The sequence below is a fragment of the Tamandua tetradactyla genome, chromosome 22 (assembly GCF_023851605.1).
Source record: "Tamandua tetradactyla isolate mTamTet1 chromosome 22, mTamTet1.pri, whole genome shotgun sequence".
NCBI lineage: Eukaryota > Metazoa > Chordata > Mammalia > Pilosa > Myrmecophagidae > Tamandua > Tamandua tetradactyla.
The window spans coordinates 45,803,687-45,817,805 of NC_135348.1; the positions used below are offsets into that span (position 1 = coordinate 45,803,687).

Below are 14,119 nucleotides of genomic sequence, written 5' to 3' on the forward strand. Positions count from 1 at the left end.
GTCGCTGGCTGGTGGACTCTGCTTCGTGGTTCTGTGGCATTCTCTGTTGTAGCTTTCTCATGGCTGTCGTTTTTCTCTGTTCTCTGTGAATCTCCCTCCTTCTCCAAAATGTTTCCTCCTTTTTATAGGATTCCAGTAAAGTAATCAAGACCCACCTAGAATAGGTAGAGATATGTCTCCACCTAATCCAGTTTAACAACCACTCTTGATTGAGTCACATCTCCAGGGAGATGATCTAATTAAAGTTTCAAATATGCAGTACTGAATAGGGATTAGAAGAAACAGCTGCCTTTATGAAATGGGATTAGGATTAAAACATGGCTTTTCTAGGGTACATACATCCATTCAAACCAGCACAGATGTATTGCTAGGCATTATTTTTAAAATATGTTTTATCTCTGTAATTAGCTTGTTTCTTGAAGTCACAGATGGGAGCTTATATTGATTTGTGTCCCTCACAGCACCAAACATGGTGTCTTGCACAAAACAGGCAGCCAGTGAACAGTTCCTGGAGGGACAAGTAGACCAAAGAGAATCTAATTTTCTATTTCCTTGGCTAATGAGTTCATCAACTGATATATAATGTCAGCTAGACAGAGTTTGTCCATTTAGCTCAACTCCTTTTTCGATTTTTAAATTTTTATTCTACGAACATATTTACAATCTAAAATTACTCCTTTTAACTATATTCAAATATATAATCCAGTGGTGTTAATTAAATTCACAATGTTGTACTTTCATCACTATAATCTATTACCAAACTTTTTCCTTCACCCCAAACAGAAATTCTCTACCAAGTAAACATTAATTCTTCATTCCCTACACCCTTTTTGGTCCCTAATAACCTGTATTCTAGTTTCTGACTCTGTGAGTAGCTGTAGTTTTTTTTGTTTTTAATTTTTATTTTAGTAACATATAGACAAACTAGAAATTCCTCCTTTAATCACATTCATATATAGATTTCAGTGGTGTTAATTACATTCACAGTATTGTGCTATCATCACCATCCTCCATTACCAAAACTTTTCTATCACCCTCAACAGAAATTTGTATTAAGCTTTAAGTCCCATTCACTAGCCCCTCCCCAGCCCATAGAAACCTGTATTCTAATTTCTGACTATGAATTTGCTTATTCTAATTATTTCATATCAGTGAGATCATATAATATGCCCTTTTGTGTCTAGCTTATTTCAGTCAAAAGGATGTCTTCAACATTCATCCATATTGTTACATGTATCAGAACTTTATTTCTTTTCATAGGTGCATAACATTCCTTTGTATGTATATACTATCGTTTATCCATTCTTCAGTTTATGGACACTTGAGTTGCTTCCATCTTTTGGCAGTTGTAAATAATATAGCTATGAACATCGGTATGCAAATATCCATTTGAGTCTCTGCTTTCAATTTTTTGGGGCATATACCAAGCAGAGGGATTGCCAGGCATTCTAGTTTGCTAGCTGCCGGAATGCAATATATCAGAAACGGAATGCTTTTAAAAAGGGGAATTTAATAAGTTGCTAGTTTACAGTTCTAAGGCTGAGAAAATGTCCCAATTAAAACAAGTCTATAGAAATGCCCAATCAAAGGCATCCAGGGAAGTATACCTTGGTTCAAAAAAGCCGATGAAGTTCAGGATCTCTCTCAGCTGGATGGGCTCATGGTGAGCACAGCGTGATCTGCTAGCTTCCTCTCCTGGCTTCCTGTTTCATGAAGCTCCCCGGAAGGTGTTTTCCTTCTTCATCTCCAAAGCACTGGCTGGTGGACTCTCTACTTCATGGTGCTGCAGCATTCTCTCTCTCTCTGAATCGCTCATTCTCCAAAATGTTTCCTCTTTTATAGGACTTCAGAAGCTTATCAAGACCCACCCATATGGGTGGAGACATGTCGTCACCTAGTCCAGTTTAACAATCACTCTTGATTAAATCACATCTCCAGGGAGATTGTCTGATTACAGTTTCAAACATACAGTATTGAATAGGGATTATTCTGCCTTTATGAAATGGGATTTTGATTAAAACATGGTTTTTCTAGGGTCCATACATCCTTTCAAACCAGCACACCGAGTCTTACAGTTCTATGCTTAACTTCTCTGAGGAACCACCAAACTGTTTTCCATGGCAGCTGACCATTTTTACATTGAATGAGTGTTCCTATTTTTCCACATCCTCTCCAACATTTGTTATTTTTCATCTTTTAAATAATGACCATTCTAGTGGGGGTGAAGTCACGGACTATGTTTTTTTCTTTTCATGTAGCACCTTTGGTATATTGCAAAGAACAGTATATACTAGGCTTTCAAAATTTCTCTTGAATTTTTCTATAGAAAAAAAGAAATCCTTTTTTTAAAAAAATAGTTGAACAAAATGAACATATTCTGTCATGTGATACAGCACTATCAATTAATGAACTGATAGCCAAGGAAACAGAAAATTAGATTCCCTTTGGCCCACTTGTTCCTTCAACAAAAGACAAACAACCTAACTGTGTTAGTTAGATTCAGTTGTCAACTTGGCCAGGTGAGCATACCTAATCTTGTTGCTGCGGACATAAGCCAACGGCACGTGAACCTCATCTGTTGCCAATTACATCTGCAGTCGGCTAGGAGGCGTGTCTGCTGCAATGAGTGACGTTTGACTTAATTGGCTGGTGCTTAAATGAGAGATCGCAACATAGCACAGCCTAGCAGCTTGGCATTCCTCATCTCAGCACTTGCAGCTCAGCCCGGGCCCTTGGAGATGGAGAAAGAAATCACCCCGGGGAAAGTTGTTGGAACCCAGGGGCCTGGAGAGAAGACCAGCAGAGACCATCCTGTGCCTTCCACGTAAGAAAGAACCTCAGTGGAAAGTTAGCTGCCTTTCCTCTGAAGAACCAACAAAATAAATCCCCTTTTATTAAAAGCCAATCCGTCTCTGGTGTGTTGCATTCCGGCAGCTAGCAAACTAGAACACTAATCAAAAAATGACTTGAATAGACATTTTTCCAAAGAAAATTTAAAAATAGCCAAAAAGCACGTAAAAAGATGCTCAGTATCATTAGCCATTAGAGAAATGCAAATCAAAACCACAATGAGATATCACTACAAACCTATTAGAATGGCTAAACTCGAAAACACAAACACCAGAGGCTGGCAAGGATGTAGAGGAACAATTCTCATTTTTCGCTAGTGGAAATTTAGAGTGGTACAGCCACTTTGGAAGGTAGTTTGGCAGTTTCTCATAAAGCTTAATATAATCTTACTCTATGATCCAACAGTTACATTCCTAGGTATTTGTCAAATGAGTTGAAAACTTATGTCCAAAACAGATACCCACACACAAATGTTTACAGCAATTTTATTCGTAATTGCCAAAAACTGGAAGCAACCAAGATGTCCTTCAGATGAAAAACCAACTCTGGTACATCCAAAAATGAAATATTATTCAGCAATAGAGGGAAGTGAGCTTTGAGCCATGAAACGACATAAAGGAACCTTAAATGCATATTTCAAAATGAGGGACACTAGTTGGAGAAGGCCACAGTACTGTATTATTACAACTGTATGACATTCTGTAAAAGGCAAAACTGTAGAGACAGTGGAAAGATCAGTGGTTTCTAGGAAGTTGTAGAGAGCAGTTGCAGGGGATGAAAAGGTAGATCACAGAAGATACTTAGGGCAGTAGAACTCTTCTGTATGATACTGTAATGGTGCTTACAAGACATCATATATTTGTCAAAAGCCACAGTCTTTACAATACAAAGAATGAACCCTAATATAAACTATGAATTTCATCAATTATAAGAACTGTTCCCTACAGTGATAGAAAATGTTAAGAATAGAAGAAGCTGGAGATAGGGGCGAGGGAGAAGAGTTTATGGGAGCTCTCTGTACCTTCTGTTTTGTTTTTCTCTAAACTTAATACTGCTCTAAAAACATAAAAATTATTAATTTTAAAAACTTTTAATAAATTTGACCTAAAATAATGAAAGTAGTAATGCAAATTAATAATTTAATCATTTTGTATTCATATAATTTATAAGAATTTTTAAGGTAGTTTGCATATGTCATCTTTTTAAGGAGCTGTTTATGTATGTCTAATACTGCCTTCTCTGTCCCTAGTATCATTCCCTGCAGCATGTACAGACATTTGGAAACTTTCCATTCAGCTTTATTTCAAAAGATGCTACTTGATAATTTGGTGACACCTTCCCTTTAGTCATGTAGGTAATTATCAATTTTGACACAGACTTTTAACTTAAAATATCCATTTATTACTATGAATTGGTAATATATCCCTAAAGAGTATCCTGTGAGGGACATGTTTATAACTAAATTCTACATTGGTGTGTTACAGTTTAGAAGTACCATAGGAGTTTAGGGGATGGAAGGGCCCTAACTTGACCAGAGTCTTGAAGAAGAACTGGAATTTGACGTGGCTGTTGAGCTGGGGACCAGGTTATGTAGGAAGTTGTTCTAGAAAGGTGCAGAGTTTGTTAGATGGAAAGAAATTAATTGACACTTATTGTTATAAACAGTAGACAGGTTGCCTGGAATGGAGCTAGCTATGGCTTTTTTACAGTTCTTCCAACAGCAAATTTGTGTGTACCTCAGAGGCCTTACACATACGGAGTCCTTGTCCAGCAGTGTTCTTCCCCAGCTCGTTTATCTAGATTTCTGTGTATCTCGGTTTCTGCTCAAATGTCTGCTTCCCAGAAAAGCTCCTGGCCTCCTGTCTAAAATAACGTCCTTCCGCACACAATGCCATCAATCTCTGTCCCTTTATTCAGCTCTATTGTTCTTCATGATACTTATCACAATCCAAAATAATATCATATGCTTAATCTCCTCATAATAATATAAATTCCACAAAGGGAGGTATTTTATCTGTCTTATTTGCTACTATATCCTCAGGCTAAAGAGAGTATCTGGCATGAAGTCATAGGTATTCAGTAGATATTTCTTGAGTGAATGCCTAGTTGGTTAGATCTTCCGGCAGCCCTCAGAGAGAGCAGTTGTAGTGTTGAGAAGGGGACGGTGTTGCACAGTGAGAAGAGGGCCTGCTCATGTTTCAGACAGACTGCCTATGAGTTCCAGGTCTGCCACTGAGGGCTGCGAGGACTTGGGCACTCATGCCATGCACAGGATTCTTGTGAGGAATGCCCAAGACCAGACCAGGCACATGAATCACTTAGCACAATGCTATATTATTAATCATAATAATATAATAAAAACCTCTATTTAACCCCAGGGGTGGCTCACATTGTGCTTTAGGGGTACTAGTTTTGTCTTTGCAATAAATATTTTGCTTATGTTTATAGTGAATTCATTAGGGGGAAAGTTCAGTGTATAACTGAATATTAAAACTTAAGAGTAGGTTTCCTTGGCATTTCTTCGCATTCTTTCCCTTGTAAAGTCCAGTTTGATTATTGTTTACATTTCTAATTGAAGTCAGCATTAATGTTAATTATATCTCAGTGGTTTTCTTCCTTGCTTTAAAATGATAAAGTGTGTCATTATGTTTTATAGAAATTTACTTTTCTTGTGCTACACATACCTATCCCATTTCTTTGTTTTAACTTTACATAGCATTTGTTACTTTGTAATATTCTATACAACGTATTTTTTTGTTTGTTTGTCACGCCGTATCCACACCAGAATGTGAACCCCATAAGTACAGGGAGTTTTGTTTACTGCTATATCCCTGGCACATAGAAAATTACACATAATAGCAACTCAGTATAGCAGATGTCACCGTGTTTGCCATGTGCTTTTCCAGTTGAGAGAGAAACTCTGAACTTCATCGGCCTTTCTTGAGTGAAGGTAACCTTATAGACTCCCTTTAATTGGGACATTTTCATGGCCTTAGAACTGTAAATTTACAACTTAATAAATTCCCCCTTTTAATAGCTGACCTTTTTCTGATATATTGCAGTCTGGCAGCTAGCAAACTAGAATAACCCCCATCACACAACTTATCTCCACCTGTATACACATACACTATTCCTATACCCTTCCGTCCCCCCATCTTTTTTTTTTTGCATTTGTTACAAATTATATCTTTGTGCATTGTATATCCAAAACCATCAATTTATCATACATTTTATTCATTTGCATTTTAGCAACTATATGAAGCAAGTGGATGTACATTAACAAGCAGTATAATAGTACTGGCATTTATAATAACCCATATGGTTACCCTTACCTGTCTTTTTTTCTTTATGCTGCTTTGATCCACTGTCTAGGGTCCTTTCCTTTCAGTCTGAAGAATTTCCTTTAGCGTTTCTTATAAGGTACATCTAGGGTTAACAAATTCCCTTAGCTTTTGTTTATCTGGGAATGTCTTAATCACATCTTCATTTTTGAAAGAAACTCGTGCCAGATATAAAATTCTTGGTTAACAAGTGTTTTCTTTCAGCACTTTAGATATTTGGTAACACTACCTTTCTGCCTCCATGATTTCTGATGAGCAATAAGCATTTATTTTATTGGGATTGCCTTGTACATAACTTTTATCTTGCAGCTTTCAGAACTCTCTCCTTGCCCTGGTATTGGACAGTTCGATTACTATGTGTCTGAGCATGATTCTCTTTGAATATATCCTGTTTGGGGCTTATTAGGCTTCTTGAATGTGCATATTCAGGCCTTTCATTACATTTGGGAACTTTTCTGCCATGTTTATTTTAATATTACTTCTGCCCCTTTCTCTCTTTCTTCTCCTTCTGGGACTCTGATAATGTACATATTGTTATACTTGATGGTGTCTGACAGGTCTTTTAGGCCCTGTTCATCTTTTTTATTCTTTTATTTTTTTATTTTTTTATCTTTTTGCTCCTCGGTCTGTATCATTTCAGTTGTCTTACCTTTGAATTCACTGATTTTTTTCTTCCGTTGCCTTCAATCTGCTGTTGAAACCATCTAGGCAATTTTTCATTTCCATTATTGTATTCCTCAACTCCAGTATTTCTCTGGAGAGATTCCCATATTGTTCATTCCTTGCTTTCATCATATTTAGTTATTTCTCTGTGTTTTCCTTTATCGCCTTCAGCATACTGAGAATCATTATTTTAAATTCTCTGCCCACTTTATTTTATAGACCAATACCTGGTCCATCCTCAATGATGGTTTCTGGATTTTTATCTAGTTTTTTTTATATGGGCCATCATTTCCTGCATCTTGGTTTCTCTTGTAATCTTTTGTTGCATACTGTACATTTTAATATTTTGAAGTGTTAACTGTAGAATTTAGTTCCTGGTCTGAACCTTAAGGTTGTATCCAACTAGTGATATGACAGAGATTTTCTTGAATGCCAGGAGGTAATCAAAACCAACAAGCCAAGGCAAAAAGCACCTTCACTCTCTTTGCGAATTAGCTCTGCTTTCGTTTCAGAGCTCAGACCTGGGCCTTGCTTCCTAGAATCCTAAGGAATTCTCCATTTAGGAATTTGCGTGAAAACCTCCTCTACTCCCCTTCATACACACATGCACACATACCCCAGTACTCCCTTGAGTGACTTAATGCAGCTAGTCCTTTGCTCCAGCCATTTCAACTTAATCATGTTCCAGCTGCCTATGAGAGGCTTCTCTGTTCTTAGGATCAACTCTGGGAGAGCTTGCCCGAGGCACTTTCCCTGACTATCTCAGACTTCCACCCAATAGATTGGCACTGACAAACTTGCACCCCAGTATCCATGTAGGGGTTACTCTGTTCCCTCTGGAATAGGGCCAGGAACCCACGATGGGAGTGTAAGCTGGCTCTATCCTGTGTTGTGGATGGGGTGGGGAAGGGCTGAGCAAGGGCACCAGGAGCTTCTTTGGCTTTTCAAGCTGTGTTTTACTGATTCAGCACTTGCCTGCTTAATGCAGCCCTTTAACTGTTTTCTGTAGTTTTGAAGAAGGTTAGTATCTTTAAGATTCCTCTGTTGCCTTTGTCCCAGAGGGGTTGGAACAGTGGTTGCCCTCAGAGCAGGTCCCTAGTTATCTGAAGCTGTTGATCAAAGTAGAGATCTGGGATCAGACCACACACCCCAGAGTTTAGAGGGCTAGTTTGCTGTCCCACCCTAGCACCAGCAAGCTGGAGCTCTAGGTCCCACTCTTCCCTGCCATGAGGCTAGGGGAAGGGGGTGGCAGCTGCTGCAGGGAGGGTGAAACTCACCTGACTATCACAGTGTATCCTCCTGCTCCACCTGGATGCTGCACAGTGTGTCTCTAGACTCTGGAGTTTCAAAGTAGTTGATCCAGAGAGTTCCTGCCAGTTCAGCAGTTGTATTGGTGGACGGACTGATTCCTGGAGCATCCTGTTTCACCAGTCTACCCACAGTCCTCTCTTAAATATTTTTAAGTACTTAAAATTGTCTGGATACTAAAGAATGCTATAGAAGGATAGCATAATTAACTGTATAGCATCAGGTATAAACAATCCAGAGAAGAAGCTTATGTGTGTTATTATACTACAGATTAGCATATGATAGAACCATCGTTGGTATTCCTAGGTTTTATAAGAGCTTGGAGGACCAAGCCATCAGCTCCTTGCTGGAGAATTTTACAAGCCTCCATGGGTGAGGTGGTATTGAGTTAGACCTCTAGGACAGATAGGATTTTGCTGACCACAGATAAGGGTTGGGGAAGATTCTAAGGTGAGTGAAATTAATATTTTTTTAATTATTTATTCTCCCCCCCAACAGGAGCAGTATTTGATGAAAATACTAGAAAAATATTGGTAGTACAAGATCAAAATAAAGTAAGTTACTTCTGCTTTGTAGATTACTTTCTAAATGTTCACTTCACTCTAAAAAAAAAGGAAATACATTTTTATATGCCTAAAGAATTAAAGATGTTAAGGATTCTTTAAACCAAAAAAATATCTCTGCAGACCTTGAAAATTTTTAATATTGTTCACCACCCATTACTTTATGGTTGCAGAAGAATTATTAATGACTACATTTACTTGGGAAGCAAACTATGTCTAACAGTCTATCAACATATTTTTCCATTCATTCAACATTTATTGAGCCAGGTGCTTAGAGTACAAAGTTTAATAAGATAATTCGCCTGATATCCTGCTGTTAACTTTCTATTTGGGAAAACAGACATACAAATAGATGGTAACAGTTAACTTTGCCTTAAGGAAGCCCTGAAGACTTCTTAGAGGCACTAAAATTAAAACTAGGTGTTGATAAATGAGTAGGAGTTTACCAGGTAAAAAATAGAGGTAGAAAACAGACAAGAAATTTAGGATTGCATGTATAAAAACACGGTTTTGAAAAGGGTTCATATAGTGTGGAAATAATGGTAAAAAATTCATGTGGCCAGAATTAGGGAGTTGTCTAATAAGAAATTAAACTTGAATGCTAGATTGAGAGCAAATTTTGAGGAGCCATATATACAAAATATGGAGTCTGAGCAACTAAGGACAACAAAGATTTTTAAGAGAAGTACCATAATTAGAGATCAAATGTTTTATGCTCAGGATGTAAGGGAAAACTGGAGAATAATTATTTTAATTTTTTCTGAGACTTCAATAAATACTAGTGGACAGATCAAACATTAGCCCCATCATAAATGTTTTTAAATTCTGAATTAATGTACATATAACAATAGCTGGAAGCAGTATCACACATTTCTCAGAAGTGTGTCTCTAAATGCAAAGTTCATTGAGCGCCTACTCTGCCAGGTGCTGGGAGTATAAAGATTACTAAGATAGTATCTTTGATGACCTGTCTACTTGGGAAAACAGACATCCAAGCTATCTCATAGGTAACTTTCGAGGTTTCAGTTAAGGCAGAATCTCTGACTCAAGTTAAGCTTTATCATCAACAGGTATTTATTGAGTATCTAAAGTAGTACTATGGCTAGCCCTCAGTAAGTTTTATATTTGAATTTGAGTATAATAGCAGTTAAGGTGCTTATAGTGCATGTTCTAGTTTGCTAGCTGCTGGAATACAATATACCAGAAACAGAATGGCTCTTAAAAAGTAGAATTTAATCAGTTGCTAGTTTACAGTTCCAAAGCTGAGAAAATGTCCCAATTAAAACAAGTCTATAGAAATATCCAATCTAAGGCATCCAGGGAAAGATACCTTGGTTCAAGAAGGCTGACAAAGTTCAGGATTTCTCTCTCAAGTGAGAAGGCACATGGCGAACACAGTCAAAGTTTCTCTCTCATCTGGAAAAGACACATGGCGAACATGGCATCATCTGCTGGCTTCTTCTCCTAGCTTCCTGTTTCATGAAGCTCCTCGAGAGATTTCCTTTCTTCATCTCCAAACGTCACTGGCTGGTGGACTCTGCTTCTCATGGCTGTGTCGTACTGCTCTGCTCTTTCTGAATCTCGTTCATTATCCAAAATGTTTCTTCTTTTATAGGACTCCAAAAATAACTGGAGTCCACCCAAATGGATGGAGACATGTCGTCACCTAATCCAGTTTAAAAACCACTCTTGAGGGCGGGCCATGGTGGCTTAGCAGGCAAGAATGCTTGCCTGCCATGCCAGAGGACCCTGGTTTGATTCCCAGTGCCTGCCCATGTATTAAAAAAAAGATTAAAAACCACTCTTGATTAAGTCACATCTCCAGGGAGATGATCTGATTATAGTTTCAAACATCCAGTTTTGAACAGGGATTATTCTACCTTTATGAAATTGGATTTTGATTAAAACATGGCTTTTCTAGGGCCCATACATCCTTGAAACCAGCACAGTGGAACAGAGGAAAGAAAGCTGGCACAGACTGAAGCATAACAACACCAACAACAACGACTGCATATAATAGCATCAAACGTGTTACAGTGAATACCTTCTATGAGCAAGTAGTTTACTGCTCTTCAGGAACGAGGGAGATTAAATAAGGATGTCAATAGGATCTCAGGAACGTCTTCCAGAAAGAAGAGGATCTTGAGCCATGGCTTATAGGAAAAGAATAGAAGACAGAATATTACAGAAGAGAAAACCAGTAAGCAAGCAGGCATAAGGCAAGAAGAAGCAGTGTATTTGCTGTGAGGTTCATTTGATGGGAAGGACTGGAGAATAGTCAGTATGATTAGAGAATGGTGAGGGTAGAGTCAGGCAGAGAAGTTTGGACTTGATGTGGAAACAGCACCTATTGAAGTATTTTGACTGTGATGACAAAATGATGAAGATGATGTCTAGGCAAGATTGATCTGATATGTGGAATGGGAGATGATATAAACAAAATGAGCTTGAAAGTAAGGCAGACCTGAATTCCAGTCCCTGTGCCACTTCTATCTTAGGCAAATCTCTGAACCTTTTCCACAATATAATCCCTTCCTCATAGAAGGGATGCATTGGCTGTCTATATTGTCTTGTTTCCCCTATCATGTTGTATCTAGTAACTTGAAATATGCAAAAGTATAAAACAAGAAATGTACCACAATGTCAAACTTCACTGGGGATTTCTGATGCTTTGTTCTCCCATTTATATCTTCCTTTATCAATATACAACAGAATGACGTGCACCATCTTTCTTCCCTTTCTTTCTTTCTTTTCCTTTTTCTTTATTTTCTTTCTTTTTTCTTTTTCTGAGTAACAACAATTATATTATAGATTATTTTCAGAAATTGGTTTATAAAATTATTAATCACTTTTATAGGGCAGTGTAATGGTGGCTCAGCAGGCAGAATTCTCTCCTGCCATACCGGAGACCTGGGTTCGATTCCCAGAGCCTGCCCATGCCAATAAAATAAATTATTAATCACTTTTATAAATCATACATATGATGCACATTGGCTAATGAATTATTAAGGCTGCAAACTTGGCTATCCAGGAGCTTTTTAAATTTGCCTTAGTTTCTTTTTTAAATCTATTGTGTTTATCATCTGTCACCAGAATATGTTTATTCAATTATCAGACAATAAGTATGTAATCTTTCAAATACAGTGAAAAAATGAATTGGTAACATTACTTGACATTTCATTTAAAATTGTACCTTGGTACAATTTTTATATTATTTGGCCATTTTAGAATATTTTAGTCAACTAGTGGATATGCCCCACCAGATAATGAACAGAACATAAAAGGATTGCATTGCCCTAAGGCAATCTTGTGTTTCAGCTTCTTGCAGCCAAATTTCAAGTACTTATTAAGTTTTGTTATATTATTTTTTTAATATTTTTATTTTTTTTATTAGAGAAGTTTGGGTTTGCACAAAATACAGAATCCCCATGTATCATTCTATTATTAATACCTTCCATGGAATGGTTCATATTGTTGATTCTGTGCTGTGGCTTCACATTTGAATTATGTGATCAAATTTGATTTCCTAAAAATTTTAAATTATGGTTGACTACTTTGTATACAGTCATTTGGAAGTATGCAACTTCCAGCTAAAAGTAAATGAAATATATGCACAAGATAACCTGTATTCGTATTCTTAACAGAATCTGGCTCTTTGTTTCCAAATGGATTTAATAGCTCACTGAAAGATAAAATGATTATTGTTAGTCCAGCAGTTAAGGTGCTTCCACAGTAGAAATTTAATGCATAGAACTGATTTATTATAAAGCCCTATCACTGAAAAAGATGTTTACATAAGTTGTTTATTATTTTAGTCAACTTTTTTCTAACCAATCTATTTAAGCATTGGCTTTGATCTACTCCTAATTATTGTGATAATAGTTTGTGATTTTTTTTTCATTTTCAATAAGGACAAGTATATTAATAAAACAAAGATTATTTTAATGCTTATTAAGCAAAAGGGGAGGTAGAGGGGAGAGGCTAGCAGGCAACTGCTGATAAGTGAGAGGTAAGGAAGGGTGGCACTAGGGTGGTGCCAAGCAGAAGAAAGGGAAAGTGCCTCTAGGAAGTGGTGACAGTAAGTTTGGCAGTTAAAAAAGATGAATTTAAGATCATTCAGTATTTTGGGGTGGGGGTGGGGATTGAATTATAGTGTTACCAACAGAAACAGTGATGATGGTAGGAGAGAAAAAGATTAGTTCATTGAAGGGCGTATGACTTTGAGTTAAGAGATACTGAAATGGTAGTACCCAGACATTTCTTCTCAATCCTGAGAAATTAGTGAGTACCAGAAAAATTGCCTTGATTCAGTTCCTCAGTACCTGTGATATTCAAAGGAGGTGTGTGATGAAGCAATTAATTAATGAATTTCTTTTTACAACTTCCACCATCACGGCCCACAGCAGCATAAAGCTCTACACAATATCCTTCATCCACAGGAGTAGATCCAAAGGAAACACTGACACATTGAATCTGAAGTTGCACCACCGAGCCACTGTGCCGCCACAGTGCAGCAGTGGGTGCCTTCCCTTAGCTGCGGTTTTCGCTGTTGTGTCCCGTAGGATCGTGCTGCTGGAGTCCTGTACCGGTGCTACCCTCAGGAAAGATAGCTACCTAACAAAGGAACTTGACACAAAAGAGTGCATTGCCTACCATTTCTAAAAACAGATGAATAGTACACTGAAGTTAATTTTAGATATCATCTGGTAGCTGACAGTGAGGGAGGAGGTCGTTGAAATATAAAAAGGGTAATACCTATCATTTCCCTACTTTTATAAGCCAAAACTGTATTCCTTTTGTGTCTGGATCTGAGTCAGTTTGCCATTTTTTAAATAAATTATTTGGAAGTGAAGGCTCCTCTGAATTCACACCAGGAAAGGAAGCTAAAAATACTCAGAGCTTTTTATTGGTACAATCCATGGAGTGTGACATATGTGTCTTAATTATAAAGTTTGAACTTAGTTGTTTTAGAACACACTAAAACTTCAGTTATACCAAAAATACCACACTTAGTCACTAAAGTTACCATTTTATAGAACATAAAGAGACTTCTCTTAATTCTCTTCCTGCCTGGAAGAGAAATTAATTAATTGGAAGGAAATTTATTAACTAAACATAGTCCTAGAAGAATACAGTACTATACAGAGGAATAAATCTCTGATTCTTTAATTTTCTAATTTTTAGTTGCATTTAGATAGATAGAGAGATATGTAAAACAGTTGAAAACCAAATTATTGTCAGCATCTGCCAACTTGACCAGCCAAGGAATTGCAGCCCAACTGCAGCATAGATATTCTGAGATTACGTTTCTGATAAAATCATTCTCCACTTCTCCTCTACCTCTCCAATAACTTTTGAGTTATTTGATATTAATAAGTTATTTGATATTATCTT

At 37.3% G+C, this 14,119-nt stretch overlaps 1 protein-coding gene across 2 annotated transcripts in view; it reads left to right on the forward strand.

The window, feature by feature from the left end:
* The window catches only part of NUDT6 (nudix hydrolase 6), a 36,616-nt gene that overhangs the window by 6,594 nt on the left and 15,903 nt on the right, over positions 1–14,119 (forward strand). Inside the window, exon 3 of one of the 2 annotated variants that reach the window (XM_077140107.1) lies at positions 8,661–8,716. The exons of the other annotated variant lie outside the window; for it this stretch is intronic. Coding sequence (XP_076996222.1) covers positions 8,661–8,716 — 56 coding nt within the window. The remainder of the gene's footprint in view (positions 1–8,660; positions 8,717–14,119) is intronic. 2 annotated transcript variants of the gene reach the window in all.